At 43.7% G+C, this 19,165-nt stretch overlaps 1 protein-coding gene across 1 annotated transcript in view; it reads left to right on the forward strand.

Annotated features, from left to right (window-relative positions):
* The window catches only part of LOC115085365 (lipoxygenase homology domain-containing protein 1), a 462,471-nt gene that overhangs the window by 406,537 nt on the left and 36,769 nt on the right, over positions 1-19,165 (forward strand). Inside the window, exons 27-28 of the mRNA XM_029591284.1 lie at positions 9,973-10,127; positions 16,424-16,502. Coding sequence (XP_029447144.1) covers positions 9,973-10,127; positions 16,424-16,502 — 234 coding nt within the window. The remainder of the gene's footprint in view (positions 1-9,972; positions 10,128-16,423; positions 16,503-19,165) is intronic.

Consider the following 19,165-nt stretch of genomic DNA (forward strand, 5'->3'; position numbering starts at 1 on the left):
CAAGAAGAGCTGAGTTGAAACGCCATTGCTGATGAGCCGTGATAGAGTACCGCAAGGAGCAAGAAATAGTAACCGCAGCATGATCAGAAATTAATATGGGACAGATGTGTGCAGAGTTAATACGAGGCAACAATGAGTTAGAGATAAAAAAAAATCGATGCGGGAGTATGAAGAATGCGGTGAAGAATAAAAGGTGTAATCGTTGTCAGTTGGATGGAGTAAGCGCCAAGGGTCTGAAAGACCGTAGGCATCAGTCAGATGACGTAGCGTTGTAGTAGATTTAGAAATAGTGAGACGCGCCGATGACTTCTTATCCAGGACAGGATCCAAAACCTGATTAAAGTCACCACCAACTATACAGTTAGCTGTATCCATATGAAGCAGGTACTTGAAAGTATCTTGAAAAAAAAGCGGATTATCCATATTTGGCGCATAAAGATTAAGAATAATAAGTGTTTCATTTTGCAGGGAAAGTTGAATGAGGTTCCATCTGCCATCAACATCCGCCAGCTGGTGTAAAACTGTCACGGGAAGGTGTTTGTTGATCAAAATAGCAGTACCGCGCTTTTTCTTTACAGCTGGGCTGAAGAACACCTGGCCTACCCAGCCTTGTTTAAGTTTGAGAGACTCCGCAGGAGAGAGATGGGTTTCCTGTAGTAGTGCTATGTCCGTATGAAGAGACTGGAGGTAGGTAAGAACTTTCTTCCGCTTAATCGGATGAGAGAAGCCATTGACGTTTAATGACGTCAAGGTAAAAGAAGAAATCTTAGATGCCATGAGAGAAACAGATAGTCCATCAGAAACTTAGCATGCGTATCCTTTGCCTCCAAAGCTGAGCATAAAAAATGCAGAAAATAAAAAAATAAGGCATTAAGTGAGCAAGTTACCAAGTCCAAAGACATCCTTGATGAGACAATGAAAAAAGGAAAAAAAAAGAGAAAAAACTCAAACGTAGTGGCAAACCTTGCCATGACAGCTCTGGGCTGTCTATCACAAAAATAAAGAGCCTCGGGGCGAGCCAAATAGCCCCCAAGTCCCCCGCTCCTCAGCTGTACCTATAACAATTGTGGACCAACGAAAAAAGAAGTAGTTATGCCTCCAAAAGATCAAAAAAACTGAATTACCAGATATTTATAAGATCAAGTAATCTGGAACCAGTACATCTCAGCTGATGTCCTCATGAGAGGATTAAACAGTTGAGAATATGTGAAGTTCAGAAGAGAAATGAAACCAAAACAAACAAACCAGAGCTGCAAATCAGGTCACCATGGCAGCATCGGATTCGGAGGAAAGAATAAAATCTTCCAGGTCTTGAGAAGTATGAAACAGCTTAGTGTGGTTATGATAAGTAACTCGCATTTGTGCGGGGTACAATAGTCAATATTTAGCGCCTAATGCCTGTAATCGAGGTCGGAGCGCCAGCATTGCCTTACGTCTGGATGCAGTAGATTTCGCTAGATCAGGAACAAAAAGAATAACATGATCTTGATAGTGGAGAGGTGCTTTACTGCAAGCAATCGCAAAAATCTGGAGAACTTGTGGATACCGGAGAACCTTTAGGATCATTGGTCTAGGATATCTCGAGTTGGTAAGAGGCCGTGAAGGAATCCTGTGGGCCCTCTCAATCTCCAGTGGGTGGTCAAAAGAGATCTGTAGAAGGGTAGGAATAAATTTCGCCAAGAATTGGAGACAATCCGCCCCTTCTGCCCCTTCCGGGATCCCCAATATACGAATGTTATTCCTGCGGCTACGGTTCGAGAGATCATCAAAATCCATTTTAAGCTGCGCCATCTCTTTCAGTAAACCGGGTAGTGGCGCAGTAGCTAAGAGCAAGGTGGCGACTTGCGATTCAGTGTCATCTAGCTTCGTCTGGAAACCATCCATACGCGTAGTCAAAATTTGTAAATCCGAACGGATCGCTGTAGTGTTGTCAGTATTCAGTCGGATTAAATCTTTAAGCTGTTTTAATTCAGCTAAAACCAACTCAGCTGAAGCCATGGGTTTTATAGCAGACGGCTTGTCCGGCGTAGGGGGATCCTGTTTAGATCGCTTTGTGCTGACAGAGGCAGCGAACGCCGCTTCGATTTTACCTGATTTTGATGTAGCCATAACGGGGGAACCAATATTTCCTCGAACAGCAGCTAAAAAAAGGGTTGGTCCAGAAAAATAAGAGGAAATGGAGCAGGGACTCACAGAGCCTCAGACTTAGGCGGCCATCTTGTGTATCGCGCGAGAGCACCCCCCCCTGGAGCCCTTTTTAAATACTGGGGTTACATTGGCCACCCTCCAATCTTCAGATACAATGTATGATTTCAATGAAAGGTTACAAATTTTAATTAATAGATCTGAAATTTCATTTTTTAGTTCCTTCAGAACCCTGGGGTGCATGCCATCCAGTCCAGGTGATTTGCTACTCTTTAGCTTGTCAATCTAGCCTACTACATCTTCCAGGCTCACAGTGATTTGATTCAGTTCATCTGAATCATCACCCTTAAAAACCATCTCTGGAACCGGTATCACCCCAACATCCTCATTAGACGCAAAGAATTAATTTAATCTTTCTGCAATGGCCTTATCTTTCCTAGGAGCCTCTTTAACCTCTAGGTCATCTATTGGTCCAACCGATTCTCTCACAGGTTTCTTGCTTTGGATATATTTTTAAAAGTTTTTATTATGAGTTTTTGCCTCTACGGCTAACTTCATTTCAAATTCTCTCTTAGCCTGCCTTATCAATGTTTTAATTAACTTGACAATGCTTATGCTTTTCCCTATTTTCTTCAGATAGATCCTTCTTCAAATTTTTGAAGGATGGTTTTTTGGCTAAAATAGCCTCTTTCACCTCACCTTTTAACCATGCCGGTAATCGTTTTGCTTTCTTCCCACCTTTTTTAATGCATGGAATACATCTGGACTGCGCTTCTATGATTGTATTTTTAAACAATATCCATGCCTGTTGTACATTTTTAACCTTTGCGGCTGCACCTTTCAGTTTAGTTTCTAAATATTTTCCTCATTTTATCAAAGTTTCCCTTTTGAAAATTTAGTTTTAGAGCTGTACATTTACATATTGTCCCCCTTCCAGTCATTAGTTCAAATTTGATCATGTTATGATCACTTTTGCAAAGTGGCCCCACCACCGATACCTCTCTCACCAAATCCTGCGTCCCACTAAGAATTTAATCTAAAACAGCTCCCTCTCTCATTGGTTCCTAAAACAATTGATCCATGAAGCAGTAGTTTATTTATTCCAGGAATTTTATGTCTCTAACAAGTCCTGATGTTACATTTACCCAGTCAATATTGGGGTAATTGAAATCTAACACAAAGATTCTCTTAATGGAAAATCCCACGATTGAAATGAACTTATATATAAAGACGTGGTATTTGATAATTTTGAACAATCACAACGCTATGTAAATCTTTTTATCAAGCACTTCCCCTTGCTTAGCGGGGTATCTAAACAGCATTTATTTCATGCAGAATGCTGCGGGTCCATAAATTTTTCTAAGATGAAAAAGCTTATAGTTAAGAATTTTTAGTTTTAGCGGTATATAATTTTAGCAAAGCAACATTTAACGATGTATTTTTGCAAGTGGGAAAAAGGAACAAATTAATCTGACTCACCGGACACCGACGCCGTCTCCCTGCTCAGAAAATTTCAGCAGTGAGGCGGCTCGGGCCGGACTGATTTTTAAATGCAATGGTTTTTTGCGTCCACCTGACAGTCATTGAAATCAGTCATTCCTGGTGGCCTGAATAAGGACATTGAATGGTTCCATTTTTGGTGATTGCCCGCCGAAATCAGGAATCACTTGACTGTCAGGTGGACGCAAAAAACCATTGCATTTAAAAATCAGACCGGCCCGAGCCGCCTCACTGCTGAAATTTTCTGAGCAGGGAGACGGCGTTGGTGTCCGGTGAGTCAGATTAATTTGTTCCTTTTTCCCACTTGCAAAAATACATCGTTAAATGTTGCTTTGCTAAAATTATATACCGCTAAAACTAAAAATTCTTAACTATAAGCTTTTTCATCTTAGAAAAATTTATGGACCCGCAGCATTCTGCATGAAATAAATGCTGTTTAGATACCCCGCTAAGCAAGGGGAAGTGCTGGATCTGGAGAGCTTGAATCGGATGTCTCTGAAGCAGCCTTGGCGAAACGCGCGCGTCGGACAAGTGCCTCCGACAGCCCCGGGATAAGCAACCCCGATAACCTGGAAATAAGGAAAGTTGCCTTTTTATTATACAGTAAAAAATGAAAAAAATTGAACATTGATGTCATTTGGACCAATTGATTAAACATGACCCTGTGAAAGTGCAGAAAGTGCAAGTATGACTTGTGAGCACTGGGGGTGGTATGATGGTCCTTAAATATACATTGTAAAAATTGATAAAAAGATTTACATAGCGTTGTGATTGTTCAAAATTATCAAATACCACGTCTTTATATATAAGGTAATTGAAATCTCCCATTTTTAGTGCACTGTCAAATTGGTTAGCTTCCCTGATCTCTCTTAGTATTTCATCTTCTGTCTGATCATTTTGGCCAGGTGGACGAAAGTATACTCCTATCATTAAACTCTTACCCAACACACATGGGATTTCTACCCATATACATTCTACTGAGCATTTAGTCTCTTGTATGATCTTTATCCTGTTTGATTCTATATCCTCCCAGACATAAAGTGCTACGGCCCTACCAAGTTGATGCTTCTTATCATTGCGGTATAATTTGTACCCTAATACAGCACTGTCCCATTGATTATCTTCCTTCCACCAGGTCTCTGAGATGCCAATTATGTCTATCTCATCATTCACTGCTATACATTCTAACTCTCCCATCTTACGTCTTAGACTTCTGGCATTGACATGCAGACATTTCAAAGTGCATTTTTTGTTTGTATTAACAACCTTCTTTTCAGTTGATATGGATAATTTGGAATTCTTAAGCTCAGTTGATTCTTTACTTATAGGCACATGAGCTACTTTTGCTTTTATTGGATCTTCTCTGTTGGGATGCCCTAACTTTCCTGTTTCATTAGTATCCTTCAAAGATACATTCCTCTGAACCATGCACTGCTAGGGCTGCCAGACTTGATTTGAGTCTTGGCTACTATGTCCCTGAAGGTCCCATCAATGTACAATGTACCTTTCTGTCTGCCTCAGCTACTCCAGGTCTGCCACTCTAGTCTCCAGAGATTGGACTAATTCTCTGAGAACCAGGAGCTCTTTGCAATGGGTGCACACATACGATCTATCACCGGTGAGTAAAAAAATCATACATGTGACACTCGATGCAAAACATTGGAAAGCCCCCCTCTTGCTGCTGGACTGCAGCCTTCATCTTGATTTTGTTGAGTTCTTAATTAAGTTTAGGTTGCTAAGGGAGTTGGATGGCATTGGTAGCCAGGCGAAGAGTTGAGGCAGGTGGAATCAAGCAGCATTAGAATCCAGTCAAGGGGTCAAGGCAGGGTTTTTAGACAGTGATTCCAGGTACTCAGGAAGACCTGGTTGGAAGTGAGGAGCAGGGTGGTGCTTCTTATAAGCCCCTCTTTTATATAAGGCAGCATGAAGAAGGACTTAATGGGTCTTCTCCCAAAACTTTCCAAGATTTCTGGAGGAATGTTCTACCATGGGACAAAGAGCTGACAGTGAGACCGTAATAGGAATCTTAGGATGACTTCCATACACGATCTTGAATGGTAAGGAACCTGCCGATTCTCCTAGCTGGTTATTATGACAGAATTCAGCCCATAGTAGAAGAGATGCTCAGTCGTCCTGTCTTTTGTTGACATAATTTCACAAGAAAGGCTTTAGAATCTGGTTAACCCTTTCGCTTTGCCTATTGGATTGCAAGTGATACATAGAGGCAAAATCCAGGGTAACCTTAAACATTTTCCATATGTACTGCTAGAATTTGGAAGTAAATTATACTCTGGTAGGGTGTGCAGCTGACTATGTGCTCTAGTAGGCCATGCAGGTAGAAAATATGTTGGAACAAGAGACGGGCAAGTTCAGGAGATATAGGCAATAGGGAAGAGCATTCTTTTAAAACAAATGTGCAAAATGCAATGAATAAGGGCAAACTGTTACATTTGGAGGGCCCTGAAACCAATTGAGGGCCACCTGAATGAAACAACCTTATTTGTTGCATTTATTTTAAATCAATGCATTGGAGACTGGTATCTCATGTAGGGCATAGGCTGAGGCCCAAAAATCCCCCAACAAATCAATTACCTAATCTGTCAAGTGTCAGCGGAAGCAGCCTGCTCAGATCCTGATGCCAGGACCCAGTCCAGAGGCTGGGTCTTAACATATGAGACTCGGCCTAGGCTGGAGCCTGGGCCCAGGCTTGATACTGTACCCCGATTCATAGCTGGATCCTGACACTGGGGCCTTGGCCCAGACCCAGGCCTGACACCTGGGCATAGGCCAGGGCTCGAGCCCTGGCATGAAGCTATGGCCCAGCCCAGAGGCCAGATCCTGATGCTGGGGCCTTGGTCCAGACCCCGGTCCAACTCTGGCATGATCCCAGTGGTCAGTGTTAGTTAACAAAGAAGAGAAAAAAAAAAGAGGATATAATCAGAGCTGCTCCAAGGCCTAGGCTCTGGGCCTGGGCCTGGCCCTAGGCCAAGGCACAGGCATCGGGACCCGGCCTCCAGGTCAGGCCCCAGAATTTGCCCTGGGTCCAGGCCAAACCTTGGCATCGGATTTGGGCCCAGGCTCTGGCTTAGACTGAAGCCCAGGCATTGGGATCCGGCCTCCAGGCCAGACCCTGGCATCAGGCCTGGGTCTGGGCTAAGGTCCCAGCTTCAGAAACTAGCCTTCCGTTCTCTAAGCCGGTCTATGGCATCATCTGGATCTGGGTTGTGGCTCTGATGTCAGGACTTAGCATCTTCGACACACTGCAGCATCGAGCCTAAGCCAGGGTTCCAGCCTAAGCCGAGGCCCAAGCATCAGGACCTAGCCTCTGGGCCAGGCTCTGGATTCAGGCTTAGATCCAGGCCAAGGCCCCAGCATCAGGCCTGGCCTTAATCTTCTGCCTAGGTTGAGGTATCATAAGAACATAAGATCATAAGAAAATGCCATACTGGGTCAGACCAAGGGTCCATCAAGCCCAGCATCCTGTTTCCAACAGTGGCCAATCCAGGCCATAAGAACCTGATAAGTACCCAAAAACTAAGTCTATTCCATGATACCATTGCTAATGGCAGTGGCTATTCTCTAAGGGCCGGATTTTAAATGCCCTGTGTGCGTAAATCTGGCTGGATTTACGCGCGCAGGGCCCTCGTGTGCCGGCGCGCCTATTTTGCATAGGCCGCCGGCACGCGCAGAGCCCCGGGATGCGCGTAAGTCCCAGGGCTTCGTAAAAGGGGCGGAGAGGGGCGTGTCTGGGGCGTGTCCGGGGCCAGGGGGCGGTTCGAGGTGGGACCGGGGGCTTGGCGCCGGCCCGGGGCCGTGGTCGAGGCCTCCAGACCAGTCCCTGGGTCGGGTGATGGCATGCCAGCAGCCCGCTGGTGCGCGCAGATTTACACCTGCTTTCAGCAGGCGTAAATCTGGCAACAAAGGTAGGGGGGGTTTAGATAGGGCCGGGGGGGGGGGGGGGGGGGGTTAGGTAGGGGAAGGGAGGGGAAGGTGGGGGGAGGGCAAAGGAAAGTTCCCTCCGAGGCTTCTCCGATTTCGGAGCGGCCTCGGAGGGAACAGGCAACGCGCGCCAGGCTCGGTGCGTGCAGGTTGCACAAATGTGCACCCCCTTGTGCGCGCCGACCCCGGATTTTATAAGATACGTGTGGCTACGCGCGTATCTTATAAAATCCAGCGTACTTTTGTTCGTGCCTGGTGCGCGAACAAAAGTACGCACTCGCGCAATTTTATAAAATCCGGCCCTAAGTGAACTTAATAGCAGGTAATGGACTTCTCCTCCAAGAACTTATCCAATCCTTTTTTAAACACAGCTATACTACCTGCACTAACCACATCCTCTGGCAACAAATTCCAGAGTTTAATTGTGCGTTGAGTAAAAAAGAACTTTCTCCGATTAGTTTTAAATGTGCCCCATGCTAACTTCATGGAGTGCCCCCTAGTCTTTCTACTATCCGAAAGAGTAAATAACCGATTCACATCTACCCGTTCTAGACCTCTCATGATTTTAAACATCTCTATCATATCCCCCCTCAGTCGTCTCTTCTCCAAGCTGAAAAGTCCTATGCTGTCTTGCATATGCTGAGTCCGAGTCTCACTACGACCTTGCACCGATTATAGTTTCTCTTAGTAACATCACTGAGTCCCCTATAATCAATGCAAGGTCGTAGTGAGCCTTCCTGTTTTTCCTCAAAGAAAAACCCTGCCCCCGCTGGGGATGTGGAGTGTCGAATGAACCCATGTTCAAGGTTCTCCTATATGTAGTCAGACATTGTCTGCGTTTCTGGAACAGAGAGGGGGAATCTCTACCATGAGGGGATAACTTGCCAAAAAGAAGGTTGATGGTATAGTCATTAGCTCAGGAGCAAGGCTGGAACTGGAACAAGGCAAGAAGCGAGGCAGGAAACTGGAACAAGGCGAGGAGCATGTCAGGAACTAGCATGAACACCTGCTTTTCAGATTCTTTTCTATTCATTAGGTTTCAAGGAAAGGTACAAAGAATGGTCATAAGCACTGGAGGTTGCATCTACAATGTGTATTTGATACTGCATTAATGCATCTTTAATGTCATCTATGGGTGTGCAATAGTTTTAAATGAAATGGACAATTTCATTGCAATTGTCTATTTTGTCTCATTTAGGGAGTGCCACAAAACAAAATAAAAAATACCAAAATTTCATAAAATTTGGTATCTGGTGTTAGTGGGCACTAATGGGACTTAGTACGCGCTAACTGGATGTTAGTGCACACTTACTATAATTAGTGCACACTATAACATTTTCAGTTAGTGCACACTAACTATAGGATTGAATTTATTGTGCCATAATTCATCTGACTAACAACCAGTAAAGTATTTATTTTTGGACACTAAACCAGTCTTATTGGGACTACAGCGTGTGCAGTGGGTCAGAACAGTACACCTCTCCCAGGGAAAGAAAGGAACCCTTTGATAATATTTTCAGCCAGTGCACCAAGTCCAGTTAGAGCACATCCAGTTAGCATGCACTAACACGAAATATCACATTTTGAAACTTATTGATAAGTAGTACTTATTGATGTTAAAAGTGTCAGTTGGGGGAGCACTTCATTAGCTAGAGGCATGATTCTGAATTCCCATTAGCTGTCTGCTTTGGTATTTATTGGGGGATGGCCAGTGCCTGGTAACAGGTGTAAACAAACAATGTAATAATGGCTTCAAGTTCTAGTTAGCAAAAGCAAAAATATGTAATACAAATGCATATTTTAAATTCACCTATCCTTTTATTTTTTAGAAAAGGGGCCCTGGCATTTTGGGATATGCATACTTTGAATTCCCCTGGTGTGTGTATGTGGGTGACTGGTGAGGAGGCAGTGACTGGGGTAAAGGTGGGAGACTGGTTGGGGTTATGACTAGTGAGAGAGAGGCAACCTGGTGTGTATGGGGGTGACTGGTGAGTAACTGGGGTGACAGTATAGGGTGACAGGTCACATCCCCATAACCATTAAAAAAATGAAATCAAACAGACAATGACATGAAACAAAAATGACATAAAAAAAAAGACCAACAACACACCCCTAATGTCATCTACCTATCTTCTGTGTGGTCTTTCTTTACTTTCCAGTCATTCTGTTTCTACACGTAAGCTTTCTGGACCAAACCATACAATTTGTTGTATCTATTGTAGGACTGATTGCAAGCCTTTTCTGAGTCAAATTTCTCTTTTTCTTATTCTGTCTTTGAGTCACTCCTAATGCCATTTTCAAGAGATAAACTATGAAATGATTATCTTTAATCCAGTGGATACGTTTCAAAATAAATCTCATTGTGATTTTTTTTTTTTTTATTTCCAGTGATGGATTATGAGATTCATGTTTACACTGGATCTAAGCCAGGAGCTGATACAGACTCTAATGTTCACATTAATCTTATTGGAACGAGAGGAGATTCTGGGAAACGAAAGCTTTGGAGATCCAAGTATCAAAACTCCAAGTTCCAGCAGGGTCAGGTAATCCTTGAAGTGCATATGGACAGTATATTCTAGTGGCAGGTTTGCTGAACTAACACTGCATTACTATTTCTTGTTTGATCATTCTTAATTTAGTGGCACTGAGTTTTATTAGGGTAACTGTTGATTAAATTCATTATAGGTCTAGGGTAAAGGCACAAAAGTCAGGAAATTCAGAGTTATTGCCATCCAGCACTCATAATTCATCGGCCTTTGTATCACAGATAACATCAGAACTGAATTTATATTATACAATCCCACAATCATGAGTATGCAGAACATTTTGTTCTATTCATTTAATCCTTGTATTTATTAATCAAGCAACCAATTAATTAATCATTATCTATTACAGCCTTTTAAGTAAATTGGAAGAGCAGGAAAGTTCATGTAACAGGGCCTTACAGATGGAGCATAGGATAAATAATCCTCATCCCTAGGCACTGCTATATGCTTATAGATAGTATATCACATAAATAATAATATATACAATAAATAGTGCGCATACATGAATATTGTTTCAAGTTACCCAAACTGGGTGCGAATGAGAGAGATAACAGGGGAGAGCAGAAAATAGAATGAAACAGGACAGGTAAGAATGATAATAGAGACATTTAACATCACAGCCAAGGGAGAAACGGAATCCAGTAATTCTAGTTCAGCCAATCAGAAATGAAATTCATTAAAGGCCTGGCATAAAAGCCAGGTTTTTCGTCTGCCTCCTGAATTGGAGGTAGTCCTACATTAGGCAAAAATCTTCTGGGAGGGAGTTCCAGAGAGTGGATGCTGCTTCTAGGAAGGCCTGCGGTTTCATATCTGATTATTTGATTTCTTTAAGTGATGGTGAAATTTAGGATGCTCCTTGGGAAGACCTTAAAAGCAGATACATAAAAGGATAGCCCGCCTTTAGGGAACATGGTCCATTTCCTATTAGGGTATTGAAGATTAGAGTCAAAGTTTTAATTTTGGCCCTGTAGAGAACAGAAAGCCAGTGCAGGTTTTGTAGGATGGATGTGAGTGGTATGATTTAGATAATATTTAGAAATAAATATGCCATGGAAGTAAAGTTGCTAGATGAAATAAATGACTGCTTCATGGAGTAACTGTCTGGTATAAGAACCAACAAAAGGGGGAGCTATTTTAGAGTAAATCCTTAGTGAAACAAATGATTTGGTGGAAGAAGTAATGGTATTGGGCTCCTAGTGATCTTAGGAGAGATAGGGGAGATATGATAGAAATATTTAAATATCTTGAATATTTCCATGCACTGGAGGCAAGCCTCTTTCAATGGAAAGGAGGCTCTAGAATGAGGGGTTATGGGATGAGGGTGAAAGGGGATAGACCTAAGAGTAATCTTAAGAAATATTTCTTTAGATGGGGTAGTGGATGCATGGAACAGCCTCCCAATGGAGGTGGTGGAGATAAAAGTGGTATTTGAATTCAAGATAGCATGGGCTAACTATTGAGGATCTCTGAGTCAATGATGGGAATTGTAAAGCTCTGGATGTCATTATGGATAATATGCTGACATCCTCTGCTCAGTGTGCGATGGTGGCCAAGAAGACAAATAGAATGCTAGGAAAGGAAGGGAGAATAAAACAGAAAATATAATACCTGTGTATTCTCCGTGGTGAAACTGCACTTTGAGTATTGTGTTCAATTCTGGTCACTGTATCTCAAAAAAGATATAGCAGAATTAGAAAAGGTACAGAAAAGAGTGACCAAAAGATCACTTAACCAAAATTTACTAGATATCCCTTCTCCTAAACAAGCCAGATTAGACCTCACTAGAAAAAGAGCCTTTTCAATAGCCGGTCCAACACTTTGGAACACTTTACCAAACCATCTTCGCTCGATATCCAACCCTGCACATTTCAAAAAATCTCTCAAAACATATCTTTTTCAACTTGCATTCAACACGTCTTCTAATTAAACTTAATCATCAATACCGAAATTACCCTCTTAAACATAGTTACACCCATTACAATCCCATTTATACTACACATAACTACAACATACCTGCTCATTCACACGTTTCCAACTATCATACCCTTCTCCCTTCTTCCCTTTATCTCATATAATTTTTACGCTCTATTTCTCCCACTTCCCCTTCCTCCTCCCGTTCCCCTTCCCCCCCTTTTTCCCCTTTTCCCCCAAAACAATAAGCCCATGGTTCCAAACTTTTTATATTTTTAATAACCTTATATACTAGCATTCTGTCTAGTTATTACCAATTTTTATGTAAAGTTTAAAAATTCCATTTTATTTTGATTATTTTATTTTTGGTTTTAAATCTGTGAACCGTTTTTGATAAAATTTCTTTTTTAAAAAACGGTATATAAATACTTTTAAAATAAATTAAATAAATAAATAATAAAGGGGATGGAACCATTCCTCTGTAAGGAAAGGCCAAAGAGGTTAGGGCTCTTCAAATTGGAGAAAAGACAGCTGAGGGAACATATGATAGAGCTCTATAAAATAATGAATGGAATAGAATGGGGAAATGCAGATCAGTTGTTATGAACTCTGCCCATGGTCCCCCGCGAGCAGGCTCCTCACCTTTGCTACGTTCTTCACCGCGGCCAGAGCCACTGACTTTTCCATGCTGCTTGCTGCTCCTCTTCACGGCTGGAGCCGCCGCCGACTTCCTTGCCATCTTCGTGGCTGGAGGCCACAAGCCCCGGTCTGGATTGGTAGCTGGAGCCACCCTCGGGGCCTCCTGCAGTGGCAGGAGCCGCTGCCGTCATCGGGGCCTGCCTCTAGGCCCAGCCCTGCTGCTCCATGACGTCAACGTTGGTGCAGGACCGCTGTTCATGGTCCACAGTTTCCTACTTCCTCCAAGGTGCGCAGCCGTGCCTCTCTGTAAGATTTAAAGGACCCACGGCCGGATATGCCCTGGGCCCCACCTTGAGACTGTTTCCTGAGCTAGTCCTATAAAAGGGCTGTTCCTGCAATTCCTCTTCACCTTGCATCAGAGTTACTTCAGTCCTGGAGGCTCCTGCCTGCCAGTGCTCCGTCAGGTCTTTTGTGTTCTTCGTGGAGCTCCTTGTCTCGTCTCATCTGCTTCTTGCCATGTCTTCATCGCTTGAAGTCCTCATCCAGGACTACTGATGTCTTGTCATCTGATGTCCCGCTTCCTGATGTTCCAGGTTCCTTAGTGTACTTCTCCAGTGCTCTTGAGCCTTCTGTTCTGCCGGCCGTGGATCTCTGGGTGATGCTTCTCCATCTTGGGAGATGCCAGCAGTGGACTTGTGTCCTGTGCTCCTGAGCTGTCCTGTCCTGCCAGCCTTTGTGGTGCTCCGGATGACACTGGCTCTGTCATCGAAGTTCCGCCTCGGCTGGACTCCTCCCTGCATTCGTCCCGCTCTCCTCGTGGTCCGTGACCAGCCTCCTTGGGCTGTGTAGGGCGCATAGTGGGACAGGGTGGTCCGCGACCAGCCCATTGGGTTTTCCTGTGAAGGTGGGCTGAGTAGGGCGCCCTGAGAGACAGTGCCAATGTCTGCCTTCCCAGCTTCTCATCTCATCTGGACTTCTTCAAGTTCCTCATCTTGTCTCTGATGCCGTTGCATCAGCCTTGGTGTCATATCTTCGTATCAAGCCTCAGTGTCATGTCGTCGTATCAGCCTTGGTGTCATGTCTTCGCATCAGCCTTGGAGTCATGTCTTTGCATCAGTCCTTCGTCTGAGATGCCGTCGCATCAGTCATAGTTTCATGTCTTTGTGTCAAGGCCTCCGTCTTCCCTCATCCGCAGGCCGACCTGCTGCTCCATGCCAAACCTAAGTGGCATGTCCAAAAGGGCTTGGAATGGTCGGAGGACTGTTCACCTTCCAACATCATCTTGTTGGCCTTGGGAGCATGCAGGCCTGGTGGAGGGTAAGACCGTGTCTCTGCCATGCTGGGACACGTCGCCAACCCTCAGTTCGGTCCTGGATCCATCTGGGGTCAGGCCGTGGCCCAAGGGCACATGAAAACCCGCCCCACAACAGAATACACAACAGTTGTTTACTCTTTCAAAAATGTAATGACTAAGGGATAAAGAATGAAATTACTAAGTAATACTTTTTTAACAAATAGAAGAAAACATTTTTTTACTCAATGCATAATTAAACTCTGGAATTCTTTGCCAGAGGATGTGGTAAAAGCAGTTAGTGTAGCTGGGTTTAAAAAAACAATTTGGACAATTTCCTAGAAGAAAAATTCCATAAACCAGTATTAAGGTGGACTTGGGGAAATCCATTGCTTATCCCTGGGAGAACAGCATGGAAGCTATTGAACTTTTGGGATCCTGCCAGGTACTTGTGACCTGGATTGCTACTGTTGAAAAACAGCATACTGGACTTAATGGACCTTTGGACTGACTCAGTATGGCAAATCTTATGTTCCCATAAATGAAAAGTTATAGAACCATGGTACAAAATACCCTGAGTGGATTATAATGCCTCTGTATGCTCCATGGTGAAACTGCACTTTGAGTATTGTGTTCAATTCTGGTTACTGTATCTCAAAAAAGATATAGCAGAATTAGTATAAAGAAGAAGTATATATTAGGGATGTGAATCGTGTCCTCGATCGTCTTAACGATCGATTTCGGCTGGGAGGGGGAGGGAATCGTATTGCTGCCGTTTGGGGGGGTAAAATATCGTGAAAAATCGTTAAAAATCGTGAAAAATCGAAAAATCGAAAAATCGAAAAACCGGCACATTAAAACCCCCTAAAACCCACCCCCGACCCTTTAAATTAAATCCCCCACCCTCCCGAACCCCCCCCAAATAACTTAAATAACCTGCGGGTCCAGCGGCGGTCCGGAACGGCAGCGGTCCGGAACGGGCTCCTGCTCTGAATCTTGTCGTCTTCAGCCGGCGCCATTTTCCAAAATGGCACCGAAAAATGGCGGCGGCCATAGACGAAAAAGATTGGACGGCAGTAGGTCCTTCCGGACCCCCGCTGGACTTTTGGCAAGTCTCGTGGGGGTCAGGAGGCCCCCCACAAGCTGGCCAAAAGTTCCTGGAGGTCCAGCGGGGGTCAGGGAGCGATTTCCCGCCGCGAATCGTTTTCGTACGGAAAATGGCGCCGGCCATACGCGTATGGCCGGCGCCATTTTCCGTACAGAAAATGGCGCCGGCAGGAGATCGACTGCAGGAGGTCGTTCAGCGAGGCGCCGGAACCCTCGCTGAACGACCTCCTGCAGTCGATCTCCTGCCGGCGCCATTTTCCGTACGAAAACGATTCGCGGCAGGAAATCGCTCCCTGACCCCCGCTGGACCTCCAGGAATTTTTGGCCAGCTTGTGGGGGGCCTCCTGACCCCCACGAGACTTGCCAAAAGTCCAGCGGGGGTCCGGAAGGACCTCCTGCCGTCCAATCTTTTTCGTCTATGGCCGCCGCCATTTTTCGGCGCCATTTTGGAAAATGGCGCCGGCTGAAGACGACAAGATTCAGAGCAGGAGCCCGTTCCGGACCGCTGCCGTTCCGGACCGCCGCTGGACCCGCAGGTTATTTAAGTTATTTGGGGGGGGGGGGTTCGGGAGGGGGGGGGATTTAATTTAAAGGGTCGGGGGTGGGTTTTAGGGGGTTTTAGTGTGCCGGCTCACGATTCTAACGATTTATAACGATAAATCGTTAGAATCTGTATTGTATTGTGTTCCATAACGGTTTAAGACGATATTAAAATTATCGGACGATAATTTTAATCGTCCTAAAATGATTCACATCCCTACTAAGTACCAATAAATGTTTTATGTCACACTGTCATGCCTAATCATCTCGGTGCAAACTTTTGCGTCAACGTGTTGGAATTCAGCTTCAGTCAAGACTATGCAAGTTATAAATAAGTGTGCTACAAATAGAACACATGAGAACAAGACCCCATGTAGTACAGCAAAAATACATATAGAGCCAATACACTGTTATTATTTGTAGTTAGATATTGGAATTGCCATTGCTAAATGTGTATGTGGTAGACATTAATATTTCTAGAACTTTTTATAGAAATAATGGAGCACAGTTAATGACAGACTATAAGAATAGCCAGACTAGAAATGAATGCCTTACCTGCTGATTGTTATATTGTATAGACTAACAGAAAAAAAAAAAAAAGATATAAATCAAATAAGCCAAAATTATATATATAATTTCCTTTTTAGAATATCTTTTTTTTTTTTTCTGGTAATAGCACTACCCCTTCAGATTATCAGTGTCTCATAGAGTTATACAGTAATTCATTTTACAAAAGTAAAGCATAACCTCAAGTTTTGCTAGTTCAATTTACTTTTGGGGTTCTATTCATGTTATTACTGTGCAGGTTGATATCTTCTGCATCCGCGCTATTTCCCTAGGACAACTGAAAAAGGTCATAATTGGTCATGACGGAAGAGGTCCAGGTAAGTTTTAAATTCATGAGAATAAATGCATTTGCACCTGCTAAGGGTATATAAAATAAAAACCATATGCTAAGAGGTTCTGATTCTTCCTGACATTGATTTGTGGGTTCAAAAGCAAGACCAATGTGTAAAGGTCCAAGCTTCCAAATGCTTCTTCAAGATCCTTCTCATTGAGCAGGGAAACCTTTCCTCTTGATTGTCATTACTGTAACTGACTGCTGTAACTGAATATGGAGTCCTCTCCAAACTTGCCGCAACTCACCAGCATCTTCCACCTTAAGCAACTCTAAATACTGGGAAAAGAATTTAGTCCACACTCTAGACTGGTGGTTCCAAAAATGACATATTTATTAAGCACAAAACAGTGGCATCCAAGTAATTCCATAAGCTTCCACAGTAGAGAAGTGAACAGCAAGTGGCAAGTAAAACACCTTATTATTTATTTATTTATTTTTAGATTTTTATATACCGGTGTTCCTATATGAAATAAAGATCACATCGGTTTACATTGAAACAGAACATGAAAATTGCCAAAAGGCATTACATAGAACAAGGTTATGAAACTTGGAACAGTGTACATAAGTTCAAAATTTAACAATAACGTTGTAACATTGATGACCAAAAGATAAAGGAGGAAAAAAAAAAAAAAAAGACTTAAACAATTAAGTTGACAGGTCTTATTGAGCATAAAAATTATAACGTATAAGTGAGAAACCTTAGCAGAATAACAAATGTATTGATATACGGAATTCATGCCTGACATTATCAAGCATATTTCATTGAGAATATCAGTCAGTTACTCACCTTTTAGGCTGAAATAAATGATGCAACTTCCAAGACAGGCTGTTCTTTCTAGTGGTGACCCCCATCATTCCTCCAGGAGTCTTTTGCAAAAAAGAATCTAGGCCTTAAGCCTAGGTGGAGAGTACAAAAGTTACTTTCTTCATAGAAAGCTTATGGTTCCTCTCCCTGGGATTTCTGAATCAGGAAGCACAAAACATAGCAAACAGATTGGCCAAATGTGCTGAGCCAAAAGAATCCTGGACAAAATGAGCATGCACACATTGCAAGTTTTACCCTTTATAGCAGTAGATTCACTCTACGACTTAACGCCATAACTACTATGTTAAACTATCACTGAAAACCATGCAACCCATTACCTTCTATTGCTATAGATTAAGTATAGGTTATATAGAATTTAAAGCTTGAAAATAGTGGTAGCCACAGAACAGAATTAAGACCCTGGCTACATATTTTAAGAGATATTTTACACTTCCATGTAAAACATGACCCAGAACCAAGAATGAACTAAAGGCTGTCTTACTACCTACACAGTTAAACAAGAAAATGTTTGTTTCAATAAAATTATCAGTTGTACTATGAGAAGAAATTCAAATGAATTTGGTTTGATTCCCAACATCAACCACTAAACCACCCTAGTTTATCCAAAAACATACTGCAAGGTTAATCTTAGGTTCCCAACATTAATCTTACATTTCTTCCCTGTTAATAAAAATCTACTGCTTACCAGTCATTGCTCTACTTTTAATTCAATTTTTTTGGCTTTAAAATATATTCTTTTGCTAATGGTTACTTGCCTTCCTTTGCTACTTGTTTCTTTCCAGCCTACCAGCTCAAAATACAGCACAAAATTGCTTTGGTCATCTTTTAATCACTAATTAAAATTCCACTCCTTTACTTTTCTAGTTGTCTTCTGGTAGAATAGACTCTTAGGGGCGGATTTTAAAAGGCGCGCAAATAGCCTACTTTTGTTTGCGCTCCAGGCGCAAACAAAAGTACGCTGGATTTTAGTAGATACGCGCGGAGCCGCGCGTATCTGCTAAAAACCTGGATCGGCGCGCGCAAGGCTATCGATTTTGTATAGCCGGCGCGCGCCGAGCCGCGCAGCCTACCCCCATTCCCTCCAAGGCCGCTCCGATTTCGGAATCCTCTAACGCCCTCCCCTCACCTTCCCCTCCCTTCCTCTACCTAACCCACCCCTCCGGCCCTGTCTACACCCCCCCCTTACCTTTCTCCGGGGATTTACGCCTCCAGGAGGGAGAAGTAAATCCCCGCGCGCGAGCGGGCCTCCTGCGCGCCGGGCCGTGACCTGGGGGCGGGTACGGAGGGTGTGGCCACGCCCCCGGACCGCCCCGGGCGTAGCCACGCCCCCGTACCCGCCCCCAAAACGCTGCCGACACGCCCCCGAAACGCCGCGATGACCGGGCCCGCCCCCCGACATGCCCCCCTCGGAGAACCCCGGGACTTACGCGAGTCCCGGGGCTCTGCGCTCGCCGGGAGGCCTATGTAAAATAGGCTTCCCGGCGCGCAGGGCCCTGCTCGCGTAAATCCGCCCGGTTTTGGGCGGATTTATGCGAGCAGGGCTCTGAAAATCCGCCCCTTACCCTTGATGAAATTCTATATTACACTCATTACATTCAAAATTAATCTAAAAGCTCACTCATTCTCTAATTAACCCTAAACTTTTTTCTCTCTGTTCCTGCTTAATCCTATATTATTTAATAAGGGGCGGATTTTAAAAGGCGCGCGAATAGCCTACTTTTGTTTGCGCTCCAGGCGCAAACAAAAGTACGCTGGATTTTAGTAGATACGCGCGGAGCCGCGCGTATCTGCTAAAAACCTGGATCGGCGCGCGCAAGGCT

This window comes from Rhinatrema bivittatum, chromosome 2 (assembly GCF_901001135.1).
Source record: "Rhinatrema bivittatum chromosome 2, aRhiBiv1.1, whole genome shotgun sequence".
NCBI classification, from domain to species: domain Eukaryota; kingdom Metazoa; phylum Chordata; class Amphibia; order Gymnophiona; family Rhinatrematidae; genus Rhinatrema; species Rhinatrema bivittatum.